The following is a 25754-nucleotide window of genomic DNA, read 5'->3' as shown; positions in this document are numbered from 1 at the left end:
TCCATAAATCCAGCTTTGTGTCTTTTTCCATTGTAGCTGAAGTCCGGGACAAACTGTGTTCCTTTTCAGCTCAAAACGAAACGCGTAATATTTTCTCTGAATGAGGGACCATTCCATTTTTAAGGAGCTGTTGGCAACTCTACTAACGAACCTCATGAATAAAATAATGTTCACCATCAGTAACATCATAGCAACCGAACAGCTGTATAGAAACTCCGTCATGCTAGCTAGCACGCAGTACGAAAAAGTCAGCATAACGAAAATAAACTCCACCTAAACTTGGTTTATATCTGACCCAGATGGACTGCAGGTCATAATTTCTTACCTGAAGTTCAGTTCACCTGATGCTCGGACCGGCGGCTGCCTCGGGTCTCTCCTCCTGCCTCCCCTTTCCCTCATCCACCTGCTGGCCTCAGTGGGAGCTCCGCCACAGACACGACTAAACAATTGAGTTATTTTTACACATCTGCCAGCATCTGGCCAATCCACCACCTTTCATTGTTTATACCGTTACAAAAAACAAAACAACAAACAAACAAACGAATGAACAAAAATCATCGACCCATAAAAACGAAAAATCACATCGGGCATACCAATGGCCAGTCCAACTATAGTTGTGCCATCAGTTAACCCTTCGTGCCCAGGGTTGCCGACCCCTGCATTAAAAAATGGCAGTCAAGAGTCAGTATTGCTTTAAAGTGTGACCCCAAGGACTGCTGACATCCATACCTGTCGAGTTAGGAATGACATCATTTTCACTTTCGTTGCCGCTGATGCGCCGTGGCACCGACACAAAAGCAGATCTGAGTTTCTCTGAAACTAAATTGTCTTTGACAGCATGGCAGTATTTCATGCCTTGGGAATGATGATAAGCTAGTTTAGCTGCTGCCAGTATGGGGGTTTGAAAACAAAATAACAGCCTGCTGTTTGGTGTATTTTGGCCTCCAGTGTTTGCTTTTAAGCTCCTTTAAAACAGAGAATAATGCTTCTTTGAAACTGTGGTTTTCATATTTTCAGTTGTCCTTTTGCAGTCACTTCTAAAATGCCAAACGTGGTGAATTTGTGTATTTCTGCGACAATAGGACGCAGACAAAAGCCCACGCTGGTTGCACAAGCTCGCCGTTTCCAGAGGACGTGTTGTTACATTAGAGCGCAGAGAGAGAAACGCTAATTTGTGTCTGTCAGTCTGTTTCTGTCGTAATGTGTCGGGGCTTGTGTTCAGGTTAGGAATGCGAGGCTTGTCTGAACGCGGGACCTGAGGTGTGTTTTTACGCCTGAGGCAGCCTCAAAAGGATATTCTGCCCTTTTCTACCTCCAGTCATCCTCCTCCTCCGCCTCCTCCTCACCTGCCACCTCCCTCTGTTCTCCCTCTGCTGCTATCTTTATCTCTCTCCCTGCATATGTGCGGATTCGGGTGATATTTTAATGCAGCTTCCTCATGCCGCCCGGCCTCCATAATCTGGCTCGAGCACGCGCACACACGTGAACACACGCTGGGAGCTCTGTGTCACCTTTGGGAGATTCGTCTGGCCGGCCGTCGGTGTCGGAGGAAGAGAGATAGCAAAACAAAGAGCCTCTGTGAGATGCTATCTCTTCCTCTCATCTCGCCGCCGTTATCTGCCTCGCCTTTTATTGCCCCATCGTGCTGGATCGCTGCCGTTTGTCCTGCAGTCACAGCAGCACTTCACACACTTAACCCGAGGTCCAGGGAGCAGGTTTACTGACTTTTCGAATTATAACTTAGCTTCAGCTGCACAAAGCTGCTGCCTACTAGTGACTTAGCCGTGTACCATCAACAGGAAGAGTGAGACAGGCTGCTACTTTGTCAGACTGTAAAGGTGCTGTTATGTTTAAAATAATTAGTCAGAAAGTTGTTGATTGATTTGTATGAGAACTTGATCCAAGGTGGAGCTTGGTCCCGGCTGGGCATGAGTAACATCTGGAGATCTGGATCCAGGAATTTTTGAAAAGATTATTTTCCATTGCGAAACAGGCCAAGTCATACGTTTCAGCTTTATCTTGATCTTGATCTTCTCATGGTGCAGTGGTTAGCACTGTTGCCTCACAGCAAGAAGATTCTGTGTTTAAATCCACCATCTTCCTGTGTGGGGTCTGCATGTTCTTCCTCCCACGCTCTACAGACATGCAGTTATCGAGGTAGCTGGAAGAGGCTCCAGCCCCCCCGTGAACTTGAATTGGACCAGTGGAAGAGAATGTACTGAATCCTAAATATGACGAGTTCATGGCTGGTGTGGAGCGTTTCCATGGGCAGTATTTAAATCGCAGGGCTGGACAGTTCAGGCTTTAATGAACAAACCTTACATACAGAGAGAAGGATGATCACCATCGTTAGGCACTTCCTGTTTTATTTTATTATATTAGAGCATATTGTTTTATACTTCCTGCCTTCTTTGTGCTACACCTGTCAGTTAATCGCCTACGTCAGTGTATCATGTACCTCCTGCCTCACTTACACTCGGGCTTTCCAACATTCCTCGTATGTTGACGTTTGTTTATTTACTTATTTTCCCCCTTAAATGTTTGTTGCTTGCTGATCATTATTGCAGCAGTTCTCCAGATTTCTAAAGGATTTTCAAAACTTTTCTTTGAGCACTGGCAGTTTTTCAGTCCACTTTACACTGACCTATGAGTGTGACCTCATTAAAGCATAAAACAGGAACTAACTGAAGCAATAAATCAGTGTTGTGTCTACACAGCTTAGTAAATAACCTTGTATCACATTGATTGTTCACATTTCTTAGCTGAAACTATGAAAGATGCCAAAAATAATTGTCAGACATATAATAGTATTTTTGCGCCATCAAGGTGATTCCCAAAGAGCTATTAGTTAAAAACATGGCACATCTAAGCATGATGTAAAGTGTGTCCTTAAAAGCGTGAGGAAACCGGACACGTGTAGAACAGAGAAGGCCTGAAAATGATCTACAGTGAATAAACAAGCTGGAAGTCATTAAGAAATGGTTAAAAAATCCAGCAAAGATCTGACACAGAACCTGAGCGATGTATCTGGACATTCAGTGTTTGCACTGTTTACTGAGGCCTCATCAGGAGAGAGGTCCAACAGTTACAGTCCACAGCCATCTAGAAAACACAGTGGGGGTCTGTCATGGTCTCAGGCTGCATTTCATCCAATGGTGTTGCAGATCTTCTCCATATAAAAGTGCGATCGGATACAATACCATCTGGAAACAATGACCCCAAAGAGACAATGCACTAAAAACACACATGAATAGAAAAGCACAGAGCCTCATTATTGAAGCAGTGTGGGACGATGTTAACAGAACAAACTCCCAGAGAAGGACTTTGATGTCTGAGAATTATTCCTGATGACAAAAAGCTGAGTTCAGCCCGTGTTGAAGGGTAAAGGCGGTCATACCAAATGACTTTCCATGTTTCCATGCATTACTGCATCTTTTCCCATTCTCCTGCAGAATATAAAGGAATTAGTGGTGGCTCAAGACTTTTGCACAGTACTGTATGTTATTATGCAGCAGTTGTGGTGGTCTAGCCCACTTGTGATCAAATTGTTTGTTTGCGGCCCCCGAGCTAAAATGATTTAGACACCTGCTGTAAAAGATGCTTCGGTGTAATTAATCAGTTTTATTCTCGCCGCGTAAATAAACAGAGACAGCAGGAAAGGTGCGTGTGATTTGTGTTCATTCGTCAGGTTTTTCCCCGACTGTTAGGCCAGCTCAGAGTTTAGAGCTGTGCACATTTTCTCGTGCGGAGGTACGAACGCATTGTTTGTTATTGAGACCGATCAGAGCGAGCGTGAATCAAGCTTTACACCGACATTAATGGACAGTTTTGCTTTGTGGTTTCCACTCCTGCCTGTCTGTCATAGAACTGACTGGGAGACAGTGGAGACTAAACTAATTATCATATTTTAAAGGGAGGCTGGTGTACACTTGAGCTTTTAATGGCAGCTGGTGGGTGAAGGTTGGAGTCGGTTCACAGCACATCTACTAAAATGGCATCTGACTAGAAAGGTTTCGATTGGATCGTTAACGACAGATCCAAGGTCAGCTTTCGGTAAAATGTGACTGGCATTGTTAGCACGCTGTGAATCATCAGGCTGGTTTTTAGATCAGCTTTAAAGCAAAAAACTGACATTTTCCTAAAGTTATTGACGATTCCAAAGGCTGAATTATCGAACACTTGGCACAGGTGAAAGAAATCGAGGGAGTCGGCGCGATGAAACAGGAAACAAAAGATGTGAGACGCACAAGAGAGACGGGGAGAGAACAAGAGACTTTCAGCACTCCGAGGTGATTTCAGCCTGTCAGATATATTCAGTGTCTGATGCAACGCTGAGTAACCGAGACGCCGTCTGCGTGAGTGTGTGTGTGTGAGCTTGTCTATTTCAGCGTGTGTGTCTGAATCTGAGGGACTCACATGTGCAAGTGACCCAGTGTGTGAAATATCATGGCCTCTAACACACACACATGTACACACACACACAAACTGCCATCGCTTTGCCTCCTCCAACCCCACATTCATTCATTGCCCTCACTGCCAGGCCTGTTGCTAGGTTACCGTTAGGAAATGGTGTGTGTGTGTGTGTGTGTGTGTGTGTGTGTGTGTGTGTGTGTGTGTGTGTGTGTGTGTGTGTGTGTGTGTGTGTGTGTAGTGAGGTGGATGAATTTCCACTTTCTCGCTTTAACAGCTGCTGTGATACCGGCTTCGCTTTGAAGGAGGAGGAGGAGACGTTAGACTCAGTGTTGGATTTTAGTTCAGCTTCACTGTAAATTATTTAAACTCAAAGTCGTCACAGTGCTGAAAAAATGGGAGCTAACAGGCTGCGGCGATGTGCCCTGCAGTGAGCGCGGGGCCTTTACCTTTGGAAAGACAAACCGGAGATTGAAGCCATGAGTTGAACAGTTTCCTGTTATAGTTTATATTTTAAATGCAGAGTTGAACGCATGGTTATTCTGCGTTATATCTGCAGCGTCTGGGAGTATAAATATCAGCGAGTCCTTGGCGAGGGGCGCTGACCATGAATGAATTATTTTATTAATGGGACAGTTGTTTGCACTTTGTTAGGTACAGCCAGACTTGACATGATAGCATCCATAATGTAAATCTGGTGCTCTGCTGGATTAAGATGTGGTGACTGCTGAGGTCATGTGAGTACAGTGAACTCACTGAGGTGACTTAAACTGTGCGACATGTTGTGTTATGTTGCACAACATAAAGTTGGGTACGCTGGTTATAAAGAAATGGACATGGTCAGCAGCAATACTCAGATAGGTTGGTGTTTAAATGACGCTCAGCTGGTACTACACCATTACACCACCCGCAGCCTGAACTGCTGATCCAAGGCAGGATGGATCCATGCGCCGTGTTGTTTTCCCCAAAGTCTGGCCCTAGCATCGGAATGTTGCAGGAGAAGTAAACACAGACAAGACGACGTTTTGCAATCCTCTGCTGTCCAGTTTTGGTGAACCTGTGAATTGTAGCCTCAGTTTTGTCCTCTTAGCTAACAGGAAGGACACTTGTTGTGTTCTTCTGCTGCTGTGGAACATCAGTTTCAAGGTTCAACATGTTGTGTTGTGCACGTCTGTATTCCTTGTTTGTTACAAGTAGCTGTTTGAGTTACTGTTATCGTTCCAGCAGCCTATCAGCTATTCTGGTAAATGAACTAAATGGCCTGTATTTGTATAGCGCTTTACACATCCAGTCATCCACACATTCACACACTGGTGATGGCAGCTACATTGTAGCCACAGCCACCGAGGCAAGGCTGCCGGACACTGGCGCCACCGGGCCCTCCGACCACCACCAGTAGGCAACGGGTGAAGTGTCTTGCCCAAGGACACAACGACCGAGACTGTCGGAGCCGAGGCTCGAACCGGCAACCTTCCGATTACAAGGCGAACTAATCTAATCTATAACACCAATAAGGAATTTTGTTCCCAGAGAGCTGCTGCTCGATGCTCAATGTAACGTAAAGTATCGATTCTTACTTCTGTTTGGCTCTTTGTCGTTTTCATCTACCTGACAAGCTACACGTGGCTGAACTCTAGACCAGGCCAAACTTAAAGGTGAATTAATGAGCATAAAATGAATAAATAGTACAGCATGAATATGTAAAAGCATCCCACTTGAATTCAAAAGCAGAGGAGCTCTCAGGTGTTTGCAAAGCACAGTGTTCTGCTACATGTGAAGGGTACTTTCTGGTGATTCATTTTTCACTTCTGTGACGATTATCTGGCTGCACACGTCTGTGAAGTGTAACAGCGACGATAAACAAGCAAGCGGCGTGCTTTTATCGCTGGAGGAAGCTGCAGACAGACACATCTCTCGTGGGCACACGATCTCTTGTGATCAGAACAGTGTGTTGTCAGACGGGATCACGTAGTAAGACATGTGGCAAAAAGTATGTAAAAGGAAAGAATGCAATCATAGTTAGTGTGAAGTCATCGGCTAGACAAACCAAAGAGGGATGCTGCACACTCATGTGGCAGTTATCCTTTTAGACTCTGTTGAGTGTTAATATTTAATAAATATAATATTGTATTTACAAAACCTTGAAACGAGCAACTGAGACTGTGAATAGATCAGGAAAGTGTTTACTAAGAGCGAACCAAACCTTTCCTCTCACAGAGTTCTCTACAGTCAGACTTGTTTTTGCCCCCTGCTGGCCATCAGAAGAAATACAGGTGTGCAGCACTTCCGGTGCTTTTCTACTCTAATTAATTCATTTTTACTAAAAGCTTCATTCACCCAATCACATACATGCGTTCATTTTCTCTGTACCCAACATTTATGCACACATTCACATAACTGTGAATGCACTGGGAGCAGCCCAGGGTTCAGTATCTCGCCCGAGGACACTTCAACATGCCGATTGGCGTAGCAGGTTAGTAGGAGACCCCATAATAATGAGGCATAATATGATGCTTCATATGGCAATGAGACATCGACTTCCCCAAGTCTCAAGCAGCCACAAAAACAGCTTGTCAGGTTTCGAACGCTGGTTCTCTGTCAGCTGTATAGTTTCCTCTCCAATCTCAGCCGGGCTCCTTACAGTCCAGTTAGCATGCACACAGGACCACAGTTTGGGTTTACGTGCACACTTTCATACATTAAAGACATGTTAAAAATCAAACGTCTTCCATCTGGATCTACCGGCTTCTATTTTAGTCGTTGAGGAAGCCTATTGAAGGAGTTGACATTGGGTTAGATGGATTCTGTATCATCATCATCATTCTTTCTTTGAAGTTTCATGGTAAAGGTGTTTTTTTCCAGCTGAATATACTGAGAATAAGGGCTGTTGCTGTATTTTCGAACAGTATTTGGAACTTGGATCCATAATATGTCAACCTTTACTGAGACCATATTTGCAAAAGAGTCTCTGACTGTATATTGTACACTTTTGTTTGTCCACAAATTCTGGACAGATGGACAGTGCAAAACATAAATATGTCCCCAGAAACCTGCTCTGCAGAGGGCTAAGGCCTGCTCATCTGGATTCCCATCAGAAATCGCTCCAAAACAAGGAATTAGAGGAAGCAAACTGGGTTTGCTCTGTTCTTAAGAGATTAAGGGACGGAAATGTTGAGTAAATGTGTCCTAGATCCAAATCCGTGACTCATGTCTTTGATCGCCTCTCCACCTGTGTTCTTCAGGGTCGCCATGTCAAAACTGGCCAGCTCGCTGCCATCAAGGTCATGGATGTCACAGGCGTGAGTGACACACACCGTCTTTAATCCAGCCTTTCTGTTATACTGGGACCGTGTGTGTTATTGGCGTTGTGCTGCATCTGTCTCTGCGTTTGTGTGCTTTAGGATGAGGAGGAGGAGATTAAAGCCGAGATCAACATGCTGAAGAAGTACAGCCACCACAGGAACATAGCAACCTATTATGGAGCCTTCATCAAGAAAAATCCTCCAGGAGTGGACGACCAGCTCTGGGTTAGTCACACGAACACGTTTTGTTAGCTGAGCTTAAATCAGTCTGACTGAAAGCTCCCCTGACCCACAACGACAACACGTCCTGTATATAGAGAACAAAGGATGAGATGACTGATAGAGGTTTGCAGTGAAGTGAACAGTTAATAATAAACCCAAAAACTGCACGTATGTTTGTGCAGCTGGTGATGGAGTTCTGCGGGGCCGGCTCGGTGACAGATCTGATCAAAAACACCAAAGGGAACTCCCTGAAGGAGGAGTGGATCGCCTACATCTGCAGAGAGATCCTCAGGGTAAGAACCAAAACGCTGTCGCCTATGTTTACATGTTTTCCCACAAAGAAGAAACACCCAGTTGTTTCCCAGAGGAACACCGTCAGAGTCTTTGCAAAAAAGAAAAAGTCTGCCACATGTGTGTGGACAAAACTGACAAGAAAGGAAATTTGTAAATGCATCTAAAATAAATGAAATCAAATTTATAACATTTATATAAATATAAATGACAGATTTGTAAGGAAAAATGCAGATTGGTTAATTATAAATGACAATCAACAATACAAATCTAACATGTACACCTGGTTTTGTGTATCTGCATATTTTGGCCTCAAAGAGCTGAACTGAAATAATGAAGCGATGAAGCTCACGGATTAGCGAGCCTCTCCTCTGCCTCCTGCTGTTCTGTTTTGGATCGTAAGACGACCTTTGCCACTTGTTTCCCCTTGTCTCCAGGGTCTGACCCACCTCCACCAGCACAAGGTCATCCACAGAGATATCAAAGGCCAGAACGTGCTGCTGACGGAGAACGCGGAGGTCAAACTCGGTGAGGAAGCAGCAGCATTTATTCTAAGTTTCATCCTAATTATGGTGACTTGTGTTATAGTTAGAAGGCTCCTGAGGGGCCGCTCTGGATGCGTGCTGTCAAAAGCATAACATGTACAGCTCGGCACTGCACCGCAGCGCTATGAACAGTGTTTTGTGTGCAGTGGACTTTGGTGTGAGTGCTCAGCTGGACCGTACGGTGGGACGGAGGAACACGTTTATTGGGACCCCGTACTGGATGGCCCCGGAGGTCATCGCCTGTGACGAGAATCCTGATGCCACGTATGACTTCAAGGTAATTTATTCTAACTAACAGTCGCCTCAGGACTCGGTGAGCTAACTTTAGGCTTAACTTTGTACTAGGATACATCGTCATGGTAACCTATGCTGCACTAAACCACCACTGAGTTTCCTGAAAACAGAAGATCGTTCAGCCCTCGGTTTGTGGAACCCGAGAACATCGTCCACGGGCGCTTGTATTAGTGACGTGTGGAGCCATTTCACACAGTCGTGCTGGTTTTGTATTGATCCTATCGTTGGTAATGGATTAGGGTTTAGTTCATATTGATTCTGTGAGGTTAAACAGCACAGCTGGTGTTGCACAGACGCCAGTTTACCTGATAAACGAAAGGAGACTCTGGTGAAGTCATTAGCACAGGATCATATAAGATAAGTGATGATTTATAGAGCTTGTTTTTCCTGCTAAAAGTGTCTCCTCTGTTGGACCCCGAGCAAACAAAATGAACCAGTCATTCTCAGCCTCCCCAGCTTCATGTTAGCACCAGCTTAAAGCTTGAGCAGGAGTCGTATGGGATGACCTGAGACGCTCTCTCGTGTTGGTCGATTTTCGCTGTCTTCATCCTGCCATAGGACAGCATTTGTCTCTGAGGTTTTCCTATAACAGCTCTCATCCTCCATCTCTGTGCTAATGTGTCTGTATGTATCCCTTCAAATTGCTCATATTTAGTTTTGCGTCTTGTTTTAATTACAAAGTTACAGCAGTGCTGTACAGTTTATGGGCGGATTTCCAGCTCAGCTACGCTTCATAAATCGTGTTTTTGCCTGGATGCTAAACATTAGCGTAACAGCTGATCTGATCAGGCTGTTGGAGCTCAGTGACGTCTCCGTGTTTGTTTGATCTGAACTGAAGGAGCATTTAAATCTGCACTTAATAAGCTGGGATAAGATCTCACGAGTACAGATCCAGTTTAACAGTGCACGCGTGATTTTCCACACTGGTCAAACAAACCTAAATAAGTACACTTTAAAACGAAGGAAAAGGTAAAGTTTTTCCTGCTTTTCTTTTTTATTAAATTGCCCTCACGGAGCTCCTGTAGTTCAATTTCTCGTCCGAGTCAAACTGCTTGTAGCTGTGAACAAACAGCGCGCACTGACCTTTAAAAACAATCCCTCTCACATCATATCTGTTGTTTTTTGGAGTTGTGTAATCTCTGATTATTGCTACCCGAGCGCACCAACAGAAACGAGTATCGTTCCTTCAGAGAGCTGAAATCAGTGGGTCTGCAGCGGTTACTGTAAGAGGAGCGCACTGTAATGGGGACAGGACGAACCCCTGTGGCGAGCTGGTGGAGGATGTGCGCCTACACCATTAACTCCAACCCTCCGGGGCTTTACGTGACGAGAAAGCCTGAGTCCGTCTGACAGCACGAACAGCTCAGATCTGCACCTAAAAACAGAAACATAATAATAATAATATGGTTGAAATGTTAAAGACGGGCATCTCCAGCACAGGCACAGATGGGGAGCTGACTGTATTTTTATCGCTTAACAAGTACACCGATTGGCGCGCCGATCTCCTGAAAGTGTTGAGTCGGTAACACGTTGGGAGGATGTGAACGTTTCGTGTTTCTCTCTCTGCAGAGTGATCTGTGGTCGCTCGGTATCACAGCCATAGAGATGGCAGAGGGAGCGCCACGTAAGTGTGATTACACCGTTATCAGCTGACACTCACAGCACAGTTTGTCTGCGAGCTAAACGACTAAATCGATGTCTTTTTCTTTTTTCTCTTTCTGCTTTGCACCTCTTCTTCTTCTTCCTGTCTCCTTCCCTCCCCTTCTTTTATCCTGCAACTTTAAATACTTCCTTTCCTCTCCCTTCCTTTCCTTTCCTTTCCTTTGCTCTCCTTTCCTTTCCTATTCTCCTGTCTTCTTCTCCCATTTCATGTCTCATCATTTCTTGTCTCTTGTCCTTCCCTTTTGTCTTATTTCCTGTTCTTGCTCCACCTTTGCATCATTTCCTTTCTCTCATCTCCTCTCCTTTCCTTTATCCACATTTTGGCACCTTTCCTAATCTCATCTCCTCTCTCCCATTTTTCCTTTTTAATTTTTTTAATTCCTATCTTTTTGCTTTCTTGCTTTCTTTCCTTTCCTCTCTCTCCTTTCCTTCCTTTTGCCTCCTCAGCTCTGTGTGACATGCATCCAATGAGGGCGCTCTTCCTCATCCCCAGAAATCCTGCCCCGAGACTCAAATCAAAGAAGTGGTGAGTCACTTAAACGCACACACATGCTGTCAGACATCTCTACACAAACACGATGTGACAGTGGCCTGTAAGAGGGTAAAGCTGCAGCTCTCCCTTTAATGAAGCTGCTGTTTTAAGAGAGAGAGCTATCAGCGATTAACTGGTGTGTGTGCTCGCGGTCAGGTCGAAGAAGTTCCAGTCGTTCATAGAGAGCTGCCTGGTGAAGAGTCACAGCCAGAGGCCGAGCACCGAGCAGCTCCTCAAGCACCCCTTCATCAGAGACCTCCCCAACGAGCGGCAGGTCCGCATCCAGCTGAAGGACCACATCGACCGCACCAAGAAGAGGAGGGGCGAGCGAGGTGAGCAGGCACTAACTCACCTCAGCTCACAGCTGCCTGAAGCCTCCGCTGTCAACAGATGTAAACACTGACCTGAAATCTCTGTTTGTTTTCCCCTCAGATGAGACGGAGTACGAGTACAGTGGGAGTGAGGAAGAGGATGAAGAGAGGGACATAGGAGAGCCCAGGTATGTTTACTCATGCCGTAGCCTCCACTGTAGCTGCTGGTGTTAACAGGCAGAAATCTAGAATCCAAAACTGAAGCACCACAAATCCAGTTGCCGGAGTGGCAGCGACAGTGAGACACTCCCCATCGACTCCCACAGCTTTGCAACAGAAATGAACGGTTTACAGCCTGTTAAAACACAATGTTTTGGTCTTTGTAGATACCTTCCACCTTCACAAGTGTTTAAAACAAAATAACTCACGTGTTTAAATTTATTTAGGGCTTAAAGTTAGAGGTCTGGCTGCTCTATGCTACAGCTGTCTATTAAACATCCTTTCAGCTGACTCAACGCTGACACCAGCCTCAAGTGGCCACTACAGGAACTGCAGCTTCTTGGAACTTCAGCTGTAGCTTCACTTGCAGTCTCAGAATTTACCGCTTCATATAACAACCATGGACTTACTTACAGATGTGACACTTTAACAGTTTACGAATGCAGGCAGTTCACGTTCTGTAACTCCACCCTGTCATCTGACGATGCTCACTCTTAGCTCCAAAAAACATGATGGGTGTTCAGAAAGAGAGTTCACAAACAAAAACATTATGGTGGCTAAACTTCTCTTTTATTTAGCAAAGACCTGCTATATGCTCCCATTATTACTGCTGCTCGTCCATAGGTTTGCAGATATGCTAAAACTCAAACAAGTCTTAATCCTGTTCCAGCTCCATCATCAATATTCCGGGCGAGTCCACGCTGAGGCGAGACTTCCTGCGTCTGCAGCTGGCCAATAAGGAGCGGTCGGAGCTGATCCGGCGTCAGCAGCTGGAGCAGCAGCAGAACGAGGAGCACAAGCGCCAGCTACTGGCCGAGAGACAAAAACGTATAGAAGAGCAGAAAGAGCAGCGGCGACGGCTGGAGGAGGTAGATTTAAGACCGCAGATAATAATAATAATGACAACGATAGATTGTTACGTTACACACAGGAAGTCGATTTGTCCTTCGGCTGTTTGAATGTGTGAGAAACAGATCAGAATGATTATAAAGTCACTTTTCCTGCATGTGAAACATCACACCTGTTTGTTAGCACCTCAGCTCATCCAAATGCCAGGAAAACATGCCTGACGCGCACACACAGACACACACGGACATGCAGACAGCTGAGGTGTTGTTGTGTAAAACGGTTTCCACCTACAGCAACAGCGTCGCGAGCGAGAGCTGAGGAAGCAACAGGAGCGAGAGCAGAGGAGGAGGTATGAAGAGATGGAGCAGCTCCGCCGCGAGGAGGAGAGGAGGCACGCCGAGAGAGAGCAGGTACGGAAACACCTGACTGACAGGTGTCATACGGGGGGGTGTGGCTTCTCAGCACATCTCCTGTCAGTTACTCTGATGAGCGACTGAAACATGGAAATGTCAAATCAGAGAAGACGCTACAGAGATGATGTAAAAGAAGAATTTCACATATTGTAGATGCTGGCCTCCAGACACCAGGGGGCGCTGTAGAAAGAATTTATGGTAGTTAATTTGTACATTAATCATAAATAAATGAGCTTTACAACAACTAGAACAGGGAACAGGAACATAAACTTCTTACAGAGAATAAGAGACTTAAATAAGCGCTCACTAATCTTTGAGAATTATTATTAATGTCTTAGGAAACAACTCGCAGCTGTTACACGAGCAAATTTGAACCAATTGTTAAATAAACACAAATTAATTAGCTCTACTGTTGTAGCAACACATTCATAATAAACCAGATGGTTTGGTGTTCCGACCAAATCATTGATGACTGTGCGCTCCGTCCCTCACTCTGAGCTCAGCTCTGTGTTTTATTGCTTTACACACTCAGTTAGCTGAAAGCTAAAGGAGCATTTTTCCTCATTTTACTTCTGCTTCACAGCCTGTGAGAACTCTCGTGCTGCATCACTCCTGCATTATTCATGCAGGGTTTAAATGAGACCTGAATTAAAGAAATTTCCAAGCTGCATTATGGGAAATGAAGGTTTCTAATGTCTCTAGAGCTTATCCTACAGTGGAGATTAAAAGTCAGCATGACTCAGCTTAAAACTACATGACTGTAAAACTTCATTTTATCTCAAACATTTATGCAAAAATGTATTATTGTGCAGTAAAAGGCTGTGCTAATATTTTAAGCACCAACACAAATAATCCTCCTTTAATCCGTCTACAACCTTTGACGTGTGATGTGTGTAAAATGGTAAACAGATCACTTAAAACAGTCGTGGTCTACACGGAGCTTCTGTTCTAACTGTGTGACTACAGTTCATGACGTTTTCCACATTTAAAATATTCAGATTGTACGTTTTTCAAGTTTGTGGCTTTAATGCATTTTAAATTTGGCATTTAAATTGGATTTAATCAAAGAAGCTTGTAATTAGTTAGCTTTTTGTGTTTCTGGACCAAAATGGAAATTCAGTCATGTTGCTTCAGCCTAAAAATACATTTACTCAAACCTCTAATTTCAGAGGTTTATAATTAATGTCAAACAATTCTGCGATTATAGATTACTCTTTACTCTTTTTGTCCCAAAACTTTAAGCAACAGAAAGCAGCCGCTTGCAGATATAATCCCTCTGCAGCTTTTAACGTGGTATCGATCGTTTTATGGAGCCGGTCACTCGTGAAATGTGACAACAGAACATTTTCTAGTCCAGAAAAATCTGTGATGTGACTGAGGGGAAACATGCTACATGATGAGGCTTTAAGGTTTCACCGGATGATGAGGAGCATGTCTGACAGACAGAGAAAACTCGTTTTAACGTGTAAACCTGCGCTACGTGAAGGTTTTACACACAGATGTGGGCTGTGTGCTCGTTGTGGTTCGGGTTGCTGATTTTCAGCTGCAGGGTCGCCACACCTCCAGCCTGATACTGTAACACACGAGACTTATAAATGACTCGTAGTTAACTTCTCAGCAGCGCTTCCTTAACGCTCTCTCAGACAGAGATTTCTTCCTCTTGCACAGCTGATTTCACACTGATCTTTAACACTGCCATCTTAATAATAAGCATGTTGTCTTTCTGTTCTACTAATTACGGCCTCCTGCTGTTCCTCTTTTTTCTCTCCTCGCCTGTTCCTGACTAAATCCCTACTTTCACACCTCTTCAACAAATCTCCTACTTTTGGCTGTCCTCCTCCTCTTTCCTTTTTCCTTTTCTTCTATTTCCTCCTCGGGTGATGTCACTGGTTGCCTGGGCTCCGATTCGCTTCCATTTCTCCTGGTCGCTCTCTGATTGGCTGCCTGTGGTGCTGGCTGGGGCTGCTGATTGGTTAGGAGTATATCCGTAGACAGCTGGAGGAGGAGCAGAGGCAGCTGGAGATCCTGCAGCAGCAGCTCCTGCAGGAGCAGGCCCTACTGCTGGTAACACAACACACAAACACACACAGACTGATGAAGGGCAGAGCCTAACGCCGGGCTCAAAGTACCCTGCTTTGATTTTTTATTCACATAAAACTCAAAGTGCCTTAAACTCTAAGATACACAATCTGAAATATTACAGTGAAAGCTTCAACAATCAGATGACTGTTTTTTGGCGACAGCGGGGAGGAAGAACTCCCTGTTAACAGGAAGGGACTTCCAACAGAACCAGACTCAGAGACGTGTTGACATCTGCTGTGATCGGTTGGGGGAAGACGAGAAAGAGAAGTGAAAGAACAGAAGCATGAACTAGAAGCAGATTTGTTAATCCTATTCCAACCCTGGATTCTACAAATGTAGCGAGCTTGGTCATTCAAACCACAGATGGGTGCAGCTGCCACGATAACTCGTTTGTTATTGAAGTCCTTTTTTCATGGACATTTATAGAACCACAAGTCTTTTTTGCTTTCAACCAGAGCAGTCGCCCCCTGCTGGCAGGTAGAAAAAGAAATCAGATTTCAGGCAGTAGCATGTTGGCTTAGACCCAGAGGTCACGTTGGTTTAAAAAAACAATATTTATTATTTGGGCATTTTTTAATGCAGCAGCCGTGACGACTAAACAGGAAGGAGAGAGCAGGGGAAAGCACAGCAGTCACACTCAAACCTGGGCTGCTGCATTTTGGCCTTGTCGTGGTCTCCGGTGAGCTAACCTGGAACTCGGGGAAGGCTTCACTGTGTGTTGTCACACAGTGGTGATCATTTGAATTTGTTTGTGTTAATTGTTAAAACGCTACATGATTCATTCACATAGGAAGGGCCTCAGGTCTCCAGGCCTGGGATTGATGCTCCCGGGTGAGTTCAGTGGGAGGCTGATGTGCAGGCTAGCTTGGGAGCAGCTTTAGGTTTGCTTGATTTCTAAGCTTCGTTATGTTCTGCAATAAGTTTTAGGAGGTTTTCCCACCCAGAAGCACCTGGAAATGCCTCGTTTGTCTGATAAGCGCTAAGGATGCTACATTATACCTGGTGAAGAATGCTAGCTCCAAGTTTGCTTCCTCTACCATCACCCAGTGCTTTACAGCCTCCTAATCTAAAGTCAGTTTGATGTGCATTAACAGTTAACAGTGTGGGGCTTTTTCTCCTGCTGAGTGGGCATCATGGTTGCCTTCTTTGTATCCTCTATCCAAGCAACTTCCTCAACTAAACCACAAAGAGTGTTTGCAGCACTTAAAGAATTCCTGAAACAACTATTTCCTGCTGAGCGCTTTGAGTCAGAAGAACAACCACAGAAAAAATAATCTCCTGAATCTGTCCGGAGTTCAAACAGCACGTTTCTGTTTCACACACTGATAAATCAGTTGATTTATAATAGCTCTGAATCAAGGGAGAAACAGATGGACTGATTACCTTTCAACCTAACAAGCAGCTACTAAACCCCAAAGTAAAGGAAGACCTCGTACTGAGCAGGGAGCATTCACCCATAAAGGAGTGGGCTGCGTTCCTAAAACTTCAGTTCAGTAAAAGCCACCACTGGCCCCAAAATGTAAGATGTCCGGGCACGATTGGTCAGGTTTCCCCAGGTACACGAGAGACTAGATGATAATCGTTCGAGGCTATGAGACCCCAGCTTTACGCTCATCTCTCAGAAAGCAACTGAAATAACACTCACTGAATATTTTATAATAATAATGGATTGCATTTATTTAGCGCTTTTCAAGGCACCCAAAGCGCTTTACAATACCACTATTCATTCACTCTCACATTCACACACTGGTGGAGGCAGCTACAGTTGCAGCCACAGCTGCCCTGGGGCAGACTGACAGAAGCCAGGCTGCCATATTGCGCCATCGGCCCCTCTGGCCAACACCAGTAGGCGGTAGGGTAAAGTGTCTTGCCCAAGGACACAACGACCAGGTCCACGGTCGCCCCAAAGCTGGGGACTTATTTATGTAGAATAGAATAGAATAGCCTTTATTGTCATTGTACAGAGTACAACGAAATTGGAGTGCCACTCCCTTGGTGCAAGTTTCAATAATAAATATAAATGTAAAATATAAAAAGTACAAAAAAAACAATCGTAAGTACTCAAACAATAGTATGTACAATATATACAGGATAGCAGCATTAATATAATGACAGTGACGGTATGGAATAGGTTCAATTGTTTTTGTGCTTATTTACTACGGTGATAGCTCTGGGAAAGAAGCTATCCCTGAATCTGTTTGTCCTGGTTTTATGTGACCTGTACCGTCGGCCTGACGGTAGTAGTTCAAACAGTTGGTTGCTGGGGTGAGAGTAGTCCTTGATGATATTGCCAGCTCTGCTGAGGTACCGAGAGTTTGCAGTGACCTCCAGGCTGGGCAGAGAGCAGCCAGTGATCTTCTGGGCTGTGTTGATGACCCTCTGCAGTACTTTCCTGTCCGCAGCTGAGCATCCTGCATACCATGATGTTATGCCGTATGTTAGGATGCTCTCTATGGTGGCTCTGTAAAATGTCACCAGCAGCCTCTCCTCCAGGTTGTTCCTCCTGAGCACTCTCAGAAAGTGGAGACGCTGCTGGGCCTTTTTAACCACCGCCGTGGTATTTGCAGTCCAGGAGAGGTCATCAGAGATGTGCACGCCCAGAAACCTCATGGAGTGTACCCTCTCCACACAGCTCCCGTGAATGTAAAGTGGGGCCGGGTCTGCTCTGCCCTTCCTGAAGTCCAAGATAAGTTCTTTAGTTTTCGTGGTGTTCAGTTGGAGGTTGTTAACTGAACACCACTCAGTCAGTCTGTTGACCTCATCTCTGTAGTCCGACTCATCCCCCCTTGAGATGAGTCCAACCACTGTGGTGTCATCCGCGAACTTTATGATGGTGTTTGAGAGATGGGTAGGGGAGCAGTCGGATGTGTAGAGCGTAAACAGGAGGGGACTCAAAACACATCCTTGTGGAGACCCGGTGCTGAGTGTGATGGTGCTGGACCGGTGGGGGCCGAGTCTGACAGACTGTGGTCTATTTGTCAGGAAGTCCTTGATCCAGAGGCAGATGGGGGTGGAGAGTCCCAGGTGAGACAGTTTCTGGACCAGGATCTCCGGGATGATATGATTGAATGCTGAGCTGAAGTCCAGAAAGAGCATTCTCACATAGCTTCCTCGGTGCTCCAGGTGACTCAGCGCAGTGTGGAGCGCTATGGTGATAGCGTCCTCGGTGGAACGATTTGTCCTGTAGGCAAATTGGTGGGGGTCCAGAGTGGGAGGCAGACCGGCCCTGATGTGCTGACAGACCAGTCTCTCAAAGCACTTCATCACTACAGGCGTAAGTGCAACAGGCCTGTAGTCATTTGGGCTGACCACAGCTGTCTTCTTGGCGATGGGGATGATGGTGGAGGTTTTGAGGCAGGGTGGGACGGTGTTTGATGACAAGGAAAGGTTGAAGATTTTAGTGAAGACTCCGGTCAGTTCGTCAGCACATGCTCTGAGAACCTTTCCATGTATTCCATCAGGACCTGCCGCCTTCCTGGGATTCACTGACCTTAGAACACACCTCACTTGATGCTCCCTAAGTGTTAGTGTGCCAGTGCTGGGGGCGGGTGTCCCTTTAAACGTTTAAATTCTTATAATTACAATAACAGCTCACGACTCACACACTCTGTCCTCAGAAGTCAGTTTTAAAAGGTCCCAATCGAAACCAAATCACTAAGATTATTGTCTGAGCGATGGCATGTTCAGGTGCAAAGAGCGAGGTCCAGGTCTGCAGGAAGTCACTTCCAGAGTCGGCTCTCATTGGTTCCTAAAAATCAAAGCAGCACGGTTTCCAGGAAGTCTGCCTGTTTATTGTTTACTCAAATAAATAAAGTGTGACGCGAAGGTGAGGCCAGTCAATAATCGATCAATACCAACCAAGCCGAGATGACTCACGCGTCGGGCTTTTCTTTTTTTCACAGAAAAAGTTAACAAACATCAAATCAATCAGCACACGCAGCAGTGGGCGTGTCAGTCGATGGCCGCCGGCACTGGGAAGACTTTATTCAGCTTCACTGTTTGTGATGATGCGTCTTCCTCAGTCAGTGACATCAGAACAGTCAGGGGTGCAAACTGATCAGTGCGCACACACACACACACACACACACACACACACACACACACACACACACACACACACACACACACACACCGTGTTTCCATATCTTTGTGGGGACATCTAATTGACACAATGCTTCCCTAACCATCAAAATGAGCGCCTAATCCTAACCCTGACACTAAACCCACATTGTGACTCTGAAACGTCTTCAAACTCGTAGGAATTGGGATTTTGTCCCCAGAAGGGCCGTTGGTCCCCACAAGCACAGTAAACGTTCACGTTTTGGTCCCCACAAAGATACGTAAACACAGTCACTCACACACACACACGCCTAAAAGGTCTGCTGCAGTCTTTCACACGTGGCTCAGATAAATGCCAGACCTCTAAAGGGACGTTACAGTGTGAGGAGAAATGTCAGCCGATGGCATTCAGCTCGTCACTTATAACCCTCGACGTAAGAACACACGCTTCTCTAAGATTTCTTTTTATATTTAAGAATTTTCCTCTTTCAGTCAATTAATAGAGAAACAAATGGGGAAAAAAGAAGTAAAGTATAAAGTGCGGGATGTGTTTCAAAAAGCTCATTTTACATTGATAGTGACTGTAATAGTTCTATAATCTGATGCTTTAAATGAATATTAAAATTGTGCAGCACCATCAAAGTTTGCCTTGAACCAAGATCTGCAGACGGCGTGCAGCTCTGCATGTTCCTGTGGCTGCAGCTCTGCTACACACTGACGTTCCTTTACGCAGACCAGTGTCATTCCCAGCATCTTTACCTTTAGTAGCCATTACTTTCATTTCATGTCACAGATCAGCTCAAAGACTGTGAGAAGAACTTGGGGGTAAGAAAAAGGTGGAGCTCATAGAACTAATTAGCACCTGCAGCAAAGCAAACAAAGACACCCAGAGCTCAGGTGGCTCGGAGGTCGTTATCAAGATACATCAAATTAAACGTGTTCGTGATATCATAAAACAACTCCTCCCCAGTGCAGTGTCGCTCCATGCTGCTTAGTTTTGGTGCATCATTCATTAAAATAACCAAAAAGCACCTCAAAGGTTCGACAGCGTCTGACGTGTCAGGCCTAACGTGCAGGATGGAAGCAGCAGAGACGGACCTCACGCTTATTCTACTCAGAGGCAGCAGCAGAGTTAGCCAGCATGGCAATTAGATTTTTGAGCCATCAAATGTTTTGTAATTGTGTTGCAGTCACTGGAGTGCTCTTGGATCATTTCTCCACCCACAAATGTCTACTCCTAACAGCCAGTGGCAGAGCTACTTCCTTCCAAACTACAGCTGATAGCTGGAATTAACAAGAGCTTCTGAGGAAGTCGTGCGATTCTTTCTGCATGTATCTAAAAGTTCAATCAAAGAGCTCCACTTTTTCAGCTCTCTCTCATCCTGATAGTCAGCAGTGTCAGCGGGTGGGTTTTGCATTTGGTCTAAACACACCACAGGACCAGTGCTCTGGTGTCTACATGCAGATCAAATGCAAGCTGGTCTCAAGACGTGCAGGATAATTAAAGTAGCATAAAGGTTTCTCTTTGCACTCGTGCACACAGGCCATGTTGAGCTGAGCACACGAGCCTGTTTGTTTGAGGAAATGTGATCCTTGTTGTTTTTATCTCTGCAGCTCGACCTGCGCTCAGCTGACGTCTCTCTGTTCTGTGTGCAGGAGTACAAGAGGAAGCAGATCGAGGAGCAGCGGCAGGCCGAGCGGCTGCAGAGGCAGCTGCAGCAGGAGCGGGCGTACCTGGTGTCGCTGCAGCAGCAGCAGGAGCCGGCGCGACCGCCGCAGGACAAGAAGCAGCTGTACCACTACAAGGATCAGGCGCCCAGCAGCAACGACAAGCCCACCTGGGCCAAAGAGGTAGCCTGCAGGCACGCAGTTTCACACGACGAGCCTTACTTTCTTTCATTTTAGTGCCGGTGCATGCTTCTGGGGGGGCACAAGTCATTTAACCGGCAACATCATTTATGTTGATGAGTGTGGAAGAAGCTGTTTCAAGGCGGCTTTGCTCTGATTGGCTGCTCCTCGCAGCAGAGGTGGCCATATTAGTGACACCCTGTCCCCGCTGACATCACACAGAGCCTGAAACTGATTGTTGATTTTTTGATGCTTTTGATCGATTAATACAAACAAATCTTTGCATAAAATAAAGACAAAATGAAGAATACAGCTACATTTAAACAAGTTTTTTGCCACATATTATGAGAAACATTCGATCGCACTAAAAGTCAGACTATTGTTTGTTTTCCCTTTGTGACTATTGGAAAAGTGGTTAAGCACCAACACCTTCCAACATGTTTCAAGAAAAGAGCTTTTACCGCTCTGAGGATGTGACGCTGCTGTGCAAACAGGTGCTGCTAGCATCCAAATGTGCACACATACACTCAGGTGAAGCTCTGCTGCAAAGACAAAAGGCTGGTTTATATGTGGGAGCAGGAACAAGACTCTACCCACTGAGCAGCTTGTGGTTCCACTCAGACTCACACAAACAGATGTTTCCATTTATAGCAGCACTAACTGAGCTGGAGTCATGTGAATCAAAGGCCAGCGCGCTCTGTTTGTTCAGGACGCGCTTCGAGTTTCCCACCCTGCAGGTATCATCGGAGCTGATCTGCAGAAGAGTCTGCGATAAATAAAAGTGACAACTTTCTGATTTCTTTCATTTTCCAGGTGAAACAGCAGAGCGGCAACAAACAGGCGGAGAAACTACCAAAATAAGAGTTTCATTTTAAAAAGGCTTGATGTGTAGTGACTTGAGTCGTCCGTGTTCGTCACTAACAGGGTGATGAGCTCAGCGTGTTAAAGGTCAAACTGAGTCGTAGTGAGATGTTTTTCTGCCTTTTGGAGTGTTTCTGTAAAGAGGGCTTACGTTCCTCCCATCAAACAAATGTGAATGCAGATCACAGATCTCACTCTCTGGACACCAAAACCAGCGAGTGTCCTCCTCCTGTCCTCCTCCTGTCCTCATGTGCGTCTTCTCCTCGTTAAACACCCACCTTGCCTTCCAGGTGATGCGTCGAGCTCAGAGCAACTCCCCCCGCATCGCCCCAAAGAACTATAACTCCTTCACAGAGAAGCAAGACATCAACTTTGAAGAGCTCCTCAAGCTCCCTGGGTACAAACCTCGGCCCCGTCCCCCCTCCTACCCTGTCCACGTCAGCCCCACCAGACATCACATTCACACACCTCGAATCCGCATCACCTGCGTCCCCGAGCCCGCCTACTCTGAGCCTGTGGGGTCCCGGAGGAGCCCTGACACGAGTCCCGACAGGAGCGCTGACTCCAGGGGCCGCAGCCCCAGCCGCTTGGTTAGTCGGAGGAGGAACAGATGCTTCCTCATCTTGCCGTCTGTCCAGCTTCCTAATTAACCTCCTGCTGGGATGATTTCCCTTTAATCTCTAATAAGAGCTCCTCTAACCAGGTGAACTGTCTAACTGTAACTCTGGGATGATGTGGACTCCTCCCTTTCTCACCTCCTCTCACCACTTGGATCTGTTGGTTAAGCTCCTCTTTGATTGGCTACCTCTGCACTTTCAACCACTTTAGCTCAAAATGTTGAGTTTCCACGGACACCATGCTGTTTGCAGACACACTCATTTACAGGGCGCGCAGTGATGTCACATATAGCATACTGATGTATTCTTATGGCATATCTACAGCATATATAGGTGTAGACGAAGGAATAACCTAGGTAACCTAGCCAAAATGTATGGCACGCCTACAGCGAGCCTACAGAGTAGCTCCTACACATCTATGCTGTAGCAAACCTGCAGCTTACCTGTGTACCTGCATGTCTATGATGTACCTCAGAGCTGCCCCACGATGGCCTTTACTGCACTAACATTCTCACGTTCAGCACAAACGTTTTGTGCAGAGATAAGTATTAAATCTCTCTAACAAAGAAAAGACGACGATACAGCTGAAGCAGTTCTGCTGCAAAACAAGGACATTAGTTGATACCAGATGAGCCCAGAGTTTTACTAGTGTGTATTTCTTTAAAAAAAGCATATTTATCCTAAAATTTGAACCTGCAAATCTAATTTTTTCTTCTATTCCTGTTAATTATCTGGAATACTGAAGAGGTGTATGTCACTGAAACACAAGTAAACCCATGTTTTGCTCCGGGGCTCCAACTACATGGTGGTCAGTGACTCCAGCAGAGACCCTTCAAATGTTTTTTATGCAAGTTAAAATTTGGATTCCACAAACAGCATCGCTGACATGACATATTTTGTTGTTTTGGGGATGTATGTAAGAACACTTGGTCGCTGTAACACCTGCCCTCTTACTTTTCTTTCTAACTCTTAACTTTAACCATCGCTTTCCATTTTACAGGCTACTGACTGTGCTGGTGCTGCAGGGTGATCTCTACCCAGAGCAGCTCTCACTCTGGTGCTTCTCAAACCTATGCTGTGCATGCTGTTGTATAATATTTACAGGTCATTTGAGTTTATCTGGTGATTTAGAGCAATAAAGAGGATAAAAGCGGGTAAGAGTTTAAAGCCACCCAGACTGAGAGCTGCTCTGTTATTGCATGCTGTGATTTTATCTCTAACATGTACTTAATCAGATTTCCTCTTCGAGGCTTCATGTTAACTTCATGTTAAATTCCAGGTTGTTGAAGTCGTTATTTGTTCTGTAACATTGGTTTTATTTGCCTTTTACACTCTTACACAGAAGGTACGAGCTCATAAAATCTGTGTTTCATGTGTGAACTCTGCTGATTTTGTCCAAACCATAAATTTGGGCCACTTTAAACTCATGACAGACACACATTTAGGGCAGAGCTCCAGGTCTGCCCCCTGGTGGCAGCTGGTGGACAGATGTAGGACAGCTGCAGCTATATCGGTGTTTCTCCCTGCGGACGCTGAACATGGAAAGCACACTGTGTGCAGATAGGTCTACCCCAGGGGTGCTCAATCCCAGTCCTCGAGAGCTACTGTCCTGCAGCTTTTAGATGCATCCCTACTCCAACACAGCTGAATCAAATGTTTGATTACCTCTTCAGCATGCCATCAAGTTTGGAAAAGGCCTGATAACAAGCCATTCATTTGATTCAGCTGTGTCGGAACAAGGATGCATCTAAAAGCTGCAGGACAGTAGCTCTCGAGGACTGGGATTGAGCACCCCTGGTCTACCCTCATCTCCCAGGATTTCCCTTCGAGCTTCAGAAGAGCAAATGTTTCCATCACAATGTTCCCCTCTAAAAACACATGACCGCCGTTTAGAGAGAACCGACCCTGTGGAGGTGCACCTCATCGGGGGCCGCAGGTGACGTGTGCAGCCAGCTCAAAACCATCAGACGTGATAGTTTGTTAAGCTGACAGTAGAGGAACGAAGAGCAGACTTACAGTGTTTTACAATTTAATGAGAAGCAGCTGAATTCACACAGAAAACAACTTCTTTTAAAAAGTCACTTTTGTCTGACCTGAAGACAAATAAGTTCTCCTGTAGATTTACAAGCTGAAATCATCAGCCACAGTAACCAGCAGCAGAATATGAAACTGAGGGAAAGAGATCAGATGTGAGCTCTTTATTTAACTAATGCAGGAGAAAAGGCCCTGAGACAGACTTCACTTTACTGCACTGTAAAACACATTTCAGGTCAAATTCATACAGGATTTGTATCTAATTATGTAAAGATAGCAAAGAAGGTAAAAGTAGACATACTTAATGTGTAATAATGCCCCAATCAGTGTTTCATGTTGTTAATAGTTAAGTATATAATAAATGTAATAAGTTCAGTAAAGGCCAACGTACTGATTTTCTAGATGAATCAATGTGTTTGTTTAAAAAATCCAAATACAAAGAGTCAATTTTCCATCTACACACTTCAGCTCCAACTAATAATTACATTTTTAAAACATTTCCACAGAAGCTCAAATAAATCAAGTCATTGGGAGAATTAACGGCACCACCGCTGGCTGGAGATCAGACCTCCAGATGTTGGTTTAGCCACATGTGAGAACAGCCGTTATCTTTTAATGACGCCTGTTTTTATTTCGTATCCATCAAACGCTTCATTAAGTCCGATACTTCCAGTTTTCATTTACAGTTTGACATGAACTAAAACATCTTCCTGTTGGGAGCAGAACAACGTGATATCTATGTAAATATGAATAAGTGTATATCACGTACTGCAGAAAAAGTCTTCACCGAAGTTCATCTAAATGTTTGTGTGCAGAGATGCACACAAACAATAAACAATATTGAGCTGTAAACAGTAACTCTGCTTCTTTAGCAGGTTAATAAACCTGTGCAGCAAAGAGATTCATTCACTGTCATGTGTCTGATGTGCTGCTTCTGCTGTTGCTCCTGTGTTATAGTTTTAAATTGTTGTGGTGAAGCCAGCTTCATTTTCTGCATCTTTCGAGCATTAAAAGCAGTAAATAGACGTCATTTTTAAACGAATCCATTTAGCTCTGCACAGAACGAGCTGTTTCCTCTGATTTCAGCAGAAGCACAGTTTAACCTCCTGAAACAATTATTCGTTTCTACCTGAGGAACAAAACTGGAACAAAATGTCTCAGACTTGGTAACGAGCTACAGGAAAACTCCCAGAAGAAGAAATC

At 45.0% G+C, this 25754-nt stretch overlaps 1 protein-coding gene across 5 annotated transcripts in view; it reads left to right on the top strand.

The window, feature by feature from the left end:
* The window catches only part of tnikb (TRAF2 and NCK interacting kinase b), a 69161-nt gene that overhangs the window by 21376 nt on the left and 22031 nt on the right, over window positions 1-25754 (top strand). For 3 of the 5 annotated variants that reach the window (XM_085419319.1, XM_085419321.1, XM_085419320.1), the window contains 13 exons: window positions 7653-7709; window positions 7812-7937; window positions 8117-8227; window positions 8663-8753; window positions 8917-9047; window positions 10634-10688; window positions 11174-11252; window positions 11415-11590; window positions 11691-11757; window positions 12459-12657; window positions 12931-13047; window positions 20848-21042; window positions 22191-22490. In XM_085419319.1, the coding sequence (XP_085275445.1) occupies window positions 7653-7709; window positions 7812-7937; window positions 8117-8227; window positions 8663-8753; window positions 8917-9047; window positions 10634-10688; window positions 11174-11252; window positions 11415-11590; window positions 11691-11757; window positions 12459-12657; window positions 12931-13047; window positions 20848-21042; window positions 22191-22490 (1704 nt within the window). The remainder of the gene's footprint in view (window positions 1-7652; window positions 7710-7811; window positions 7938-8116; window positions 8228-8662; window positions 8754-8916; window positions 9048-10633; window positions 10689-11173; window positions 11253-11414; window positions 11591-11690; window positions 11758-12458; window positions 12658-12930; window positions 13048-20847; window positions 21043-22190; window positions 22491-25754) is intronic. The other 2 variants (XM_085419322.1, XM_085419323.1) reach the window with 1 other exon arrangement.

The sequence above is a fragment of the Rhamphochromis longiceps genome, linkage group LG9 (genome assembly GCF_057381845.1).
Source record: "Rhamphochromis longiceps isolate RC_006_pf linkage group LG9, R_longiceps_female_GT1.1, whole genome shotgun sequence".
Taxonomy (NCBI): Eukaryota; Metazoa; Chordata; class Actinopteri; order Cichliformes; family Cichlidae; genus Rhamphochromis; species Rhamphochromis longiceps.
The sequence above is the reverse complement of the archived record's forward strand: the minus strand, read 5'-3'. Positions and strand labels throughout refer to the sequence as shown.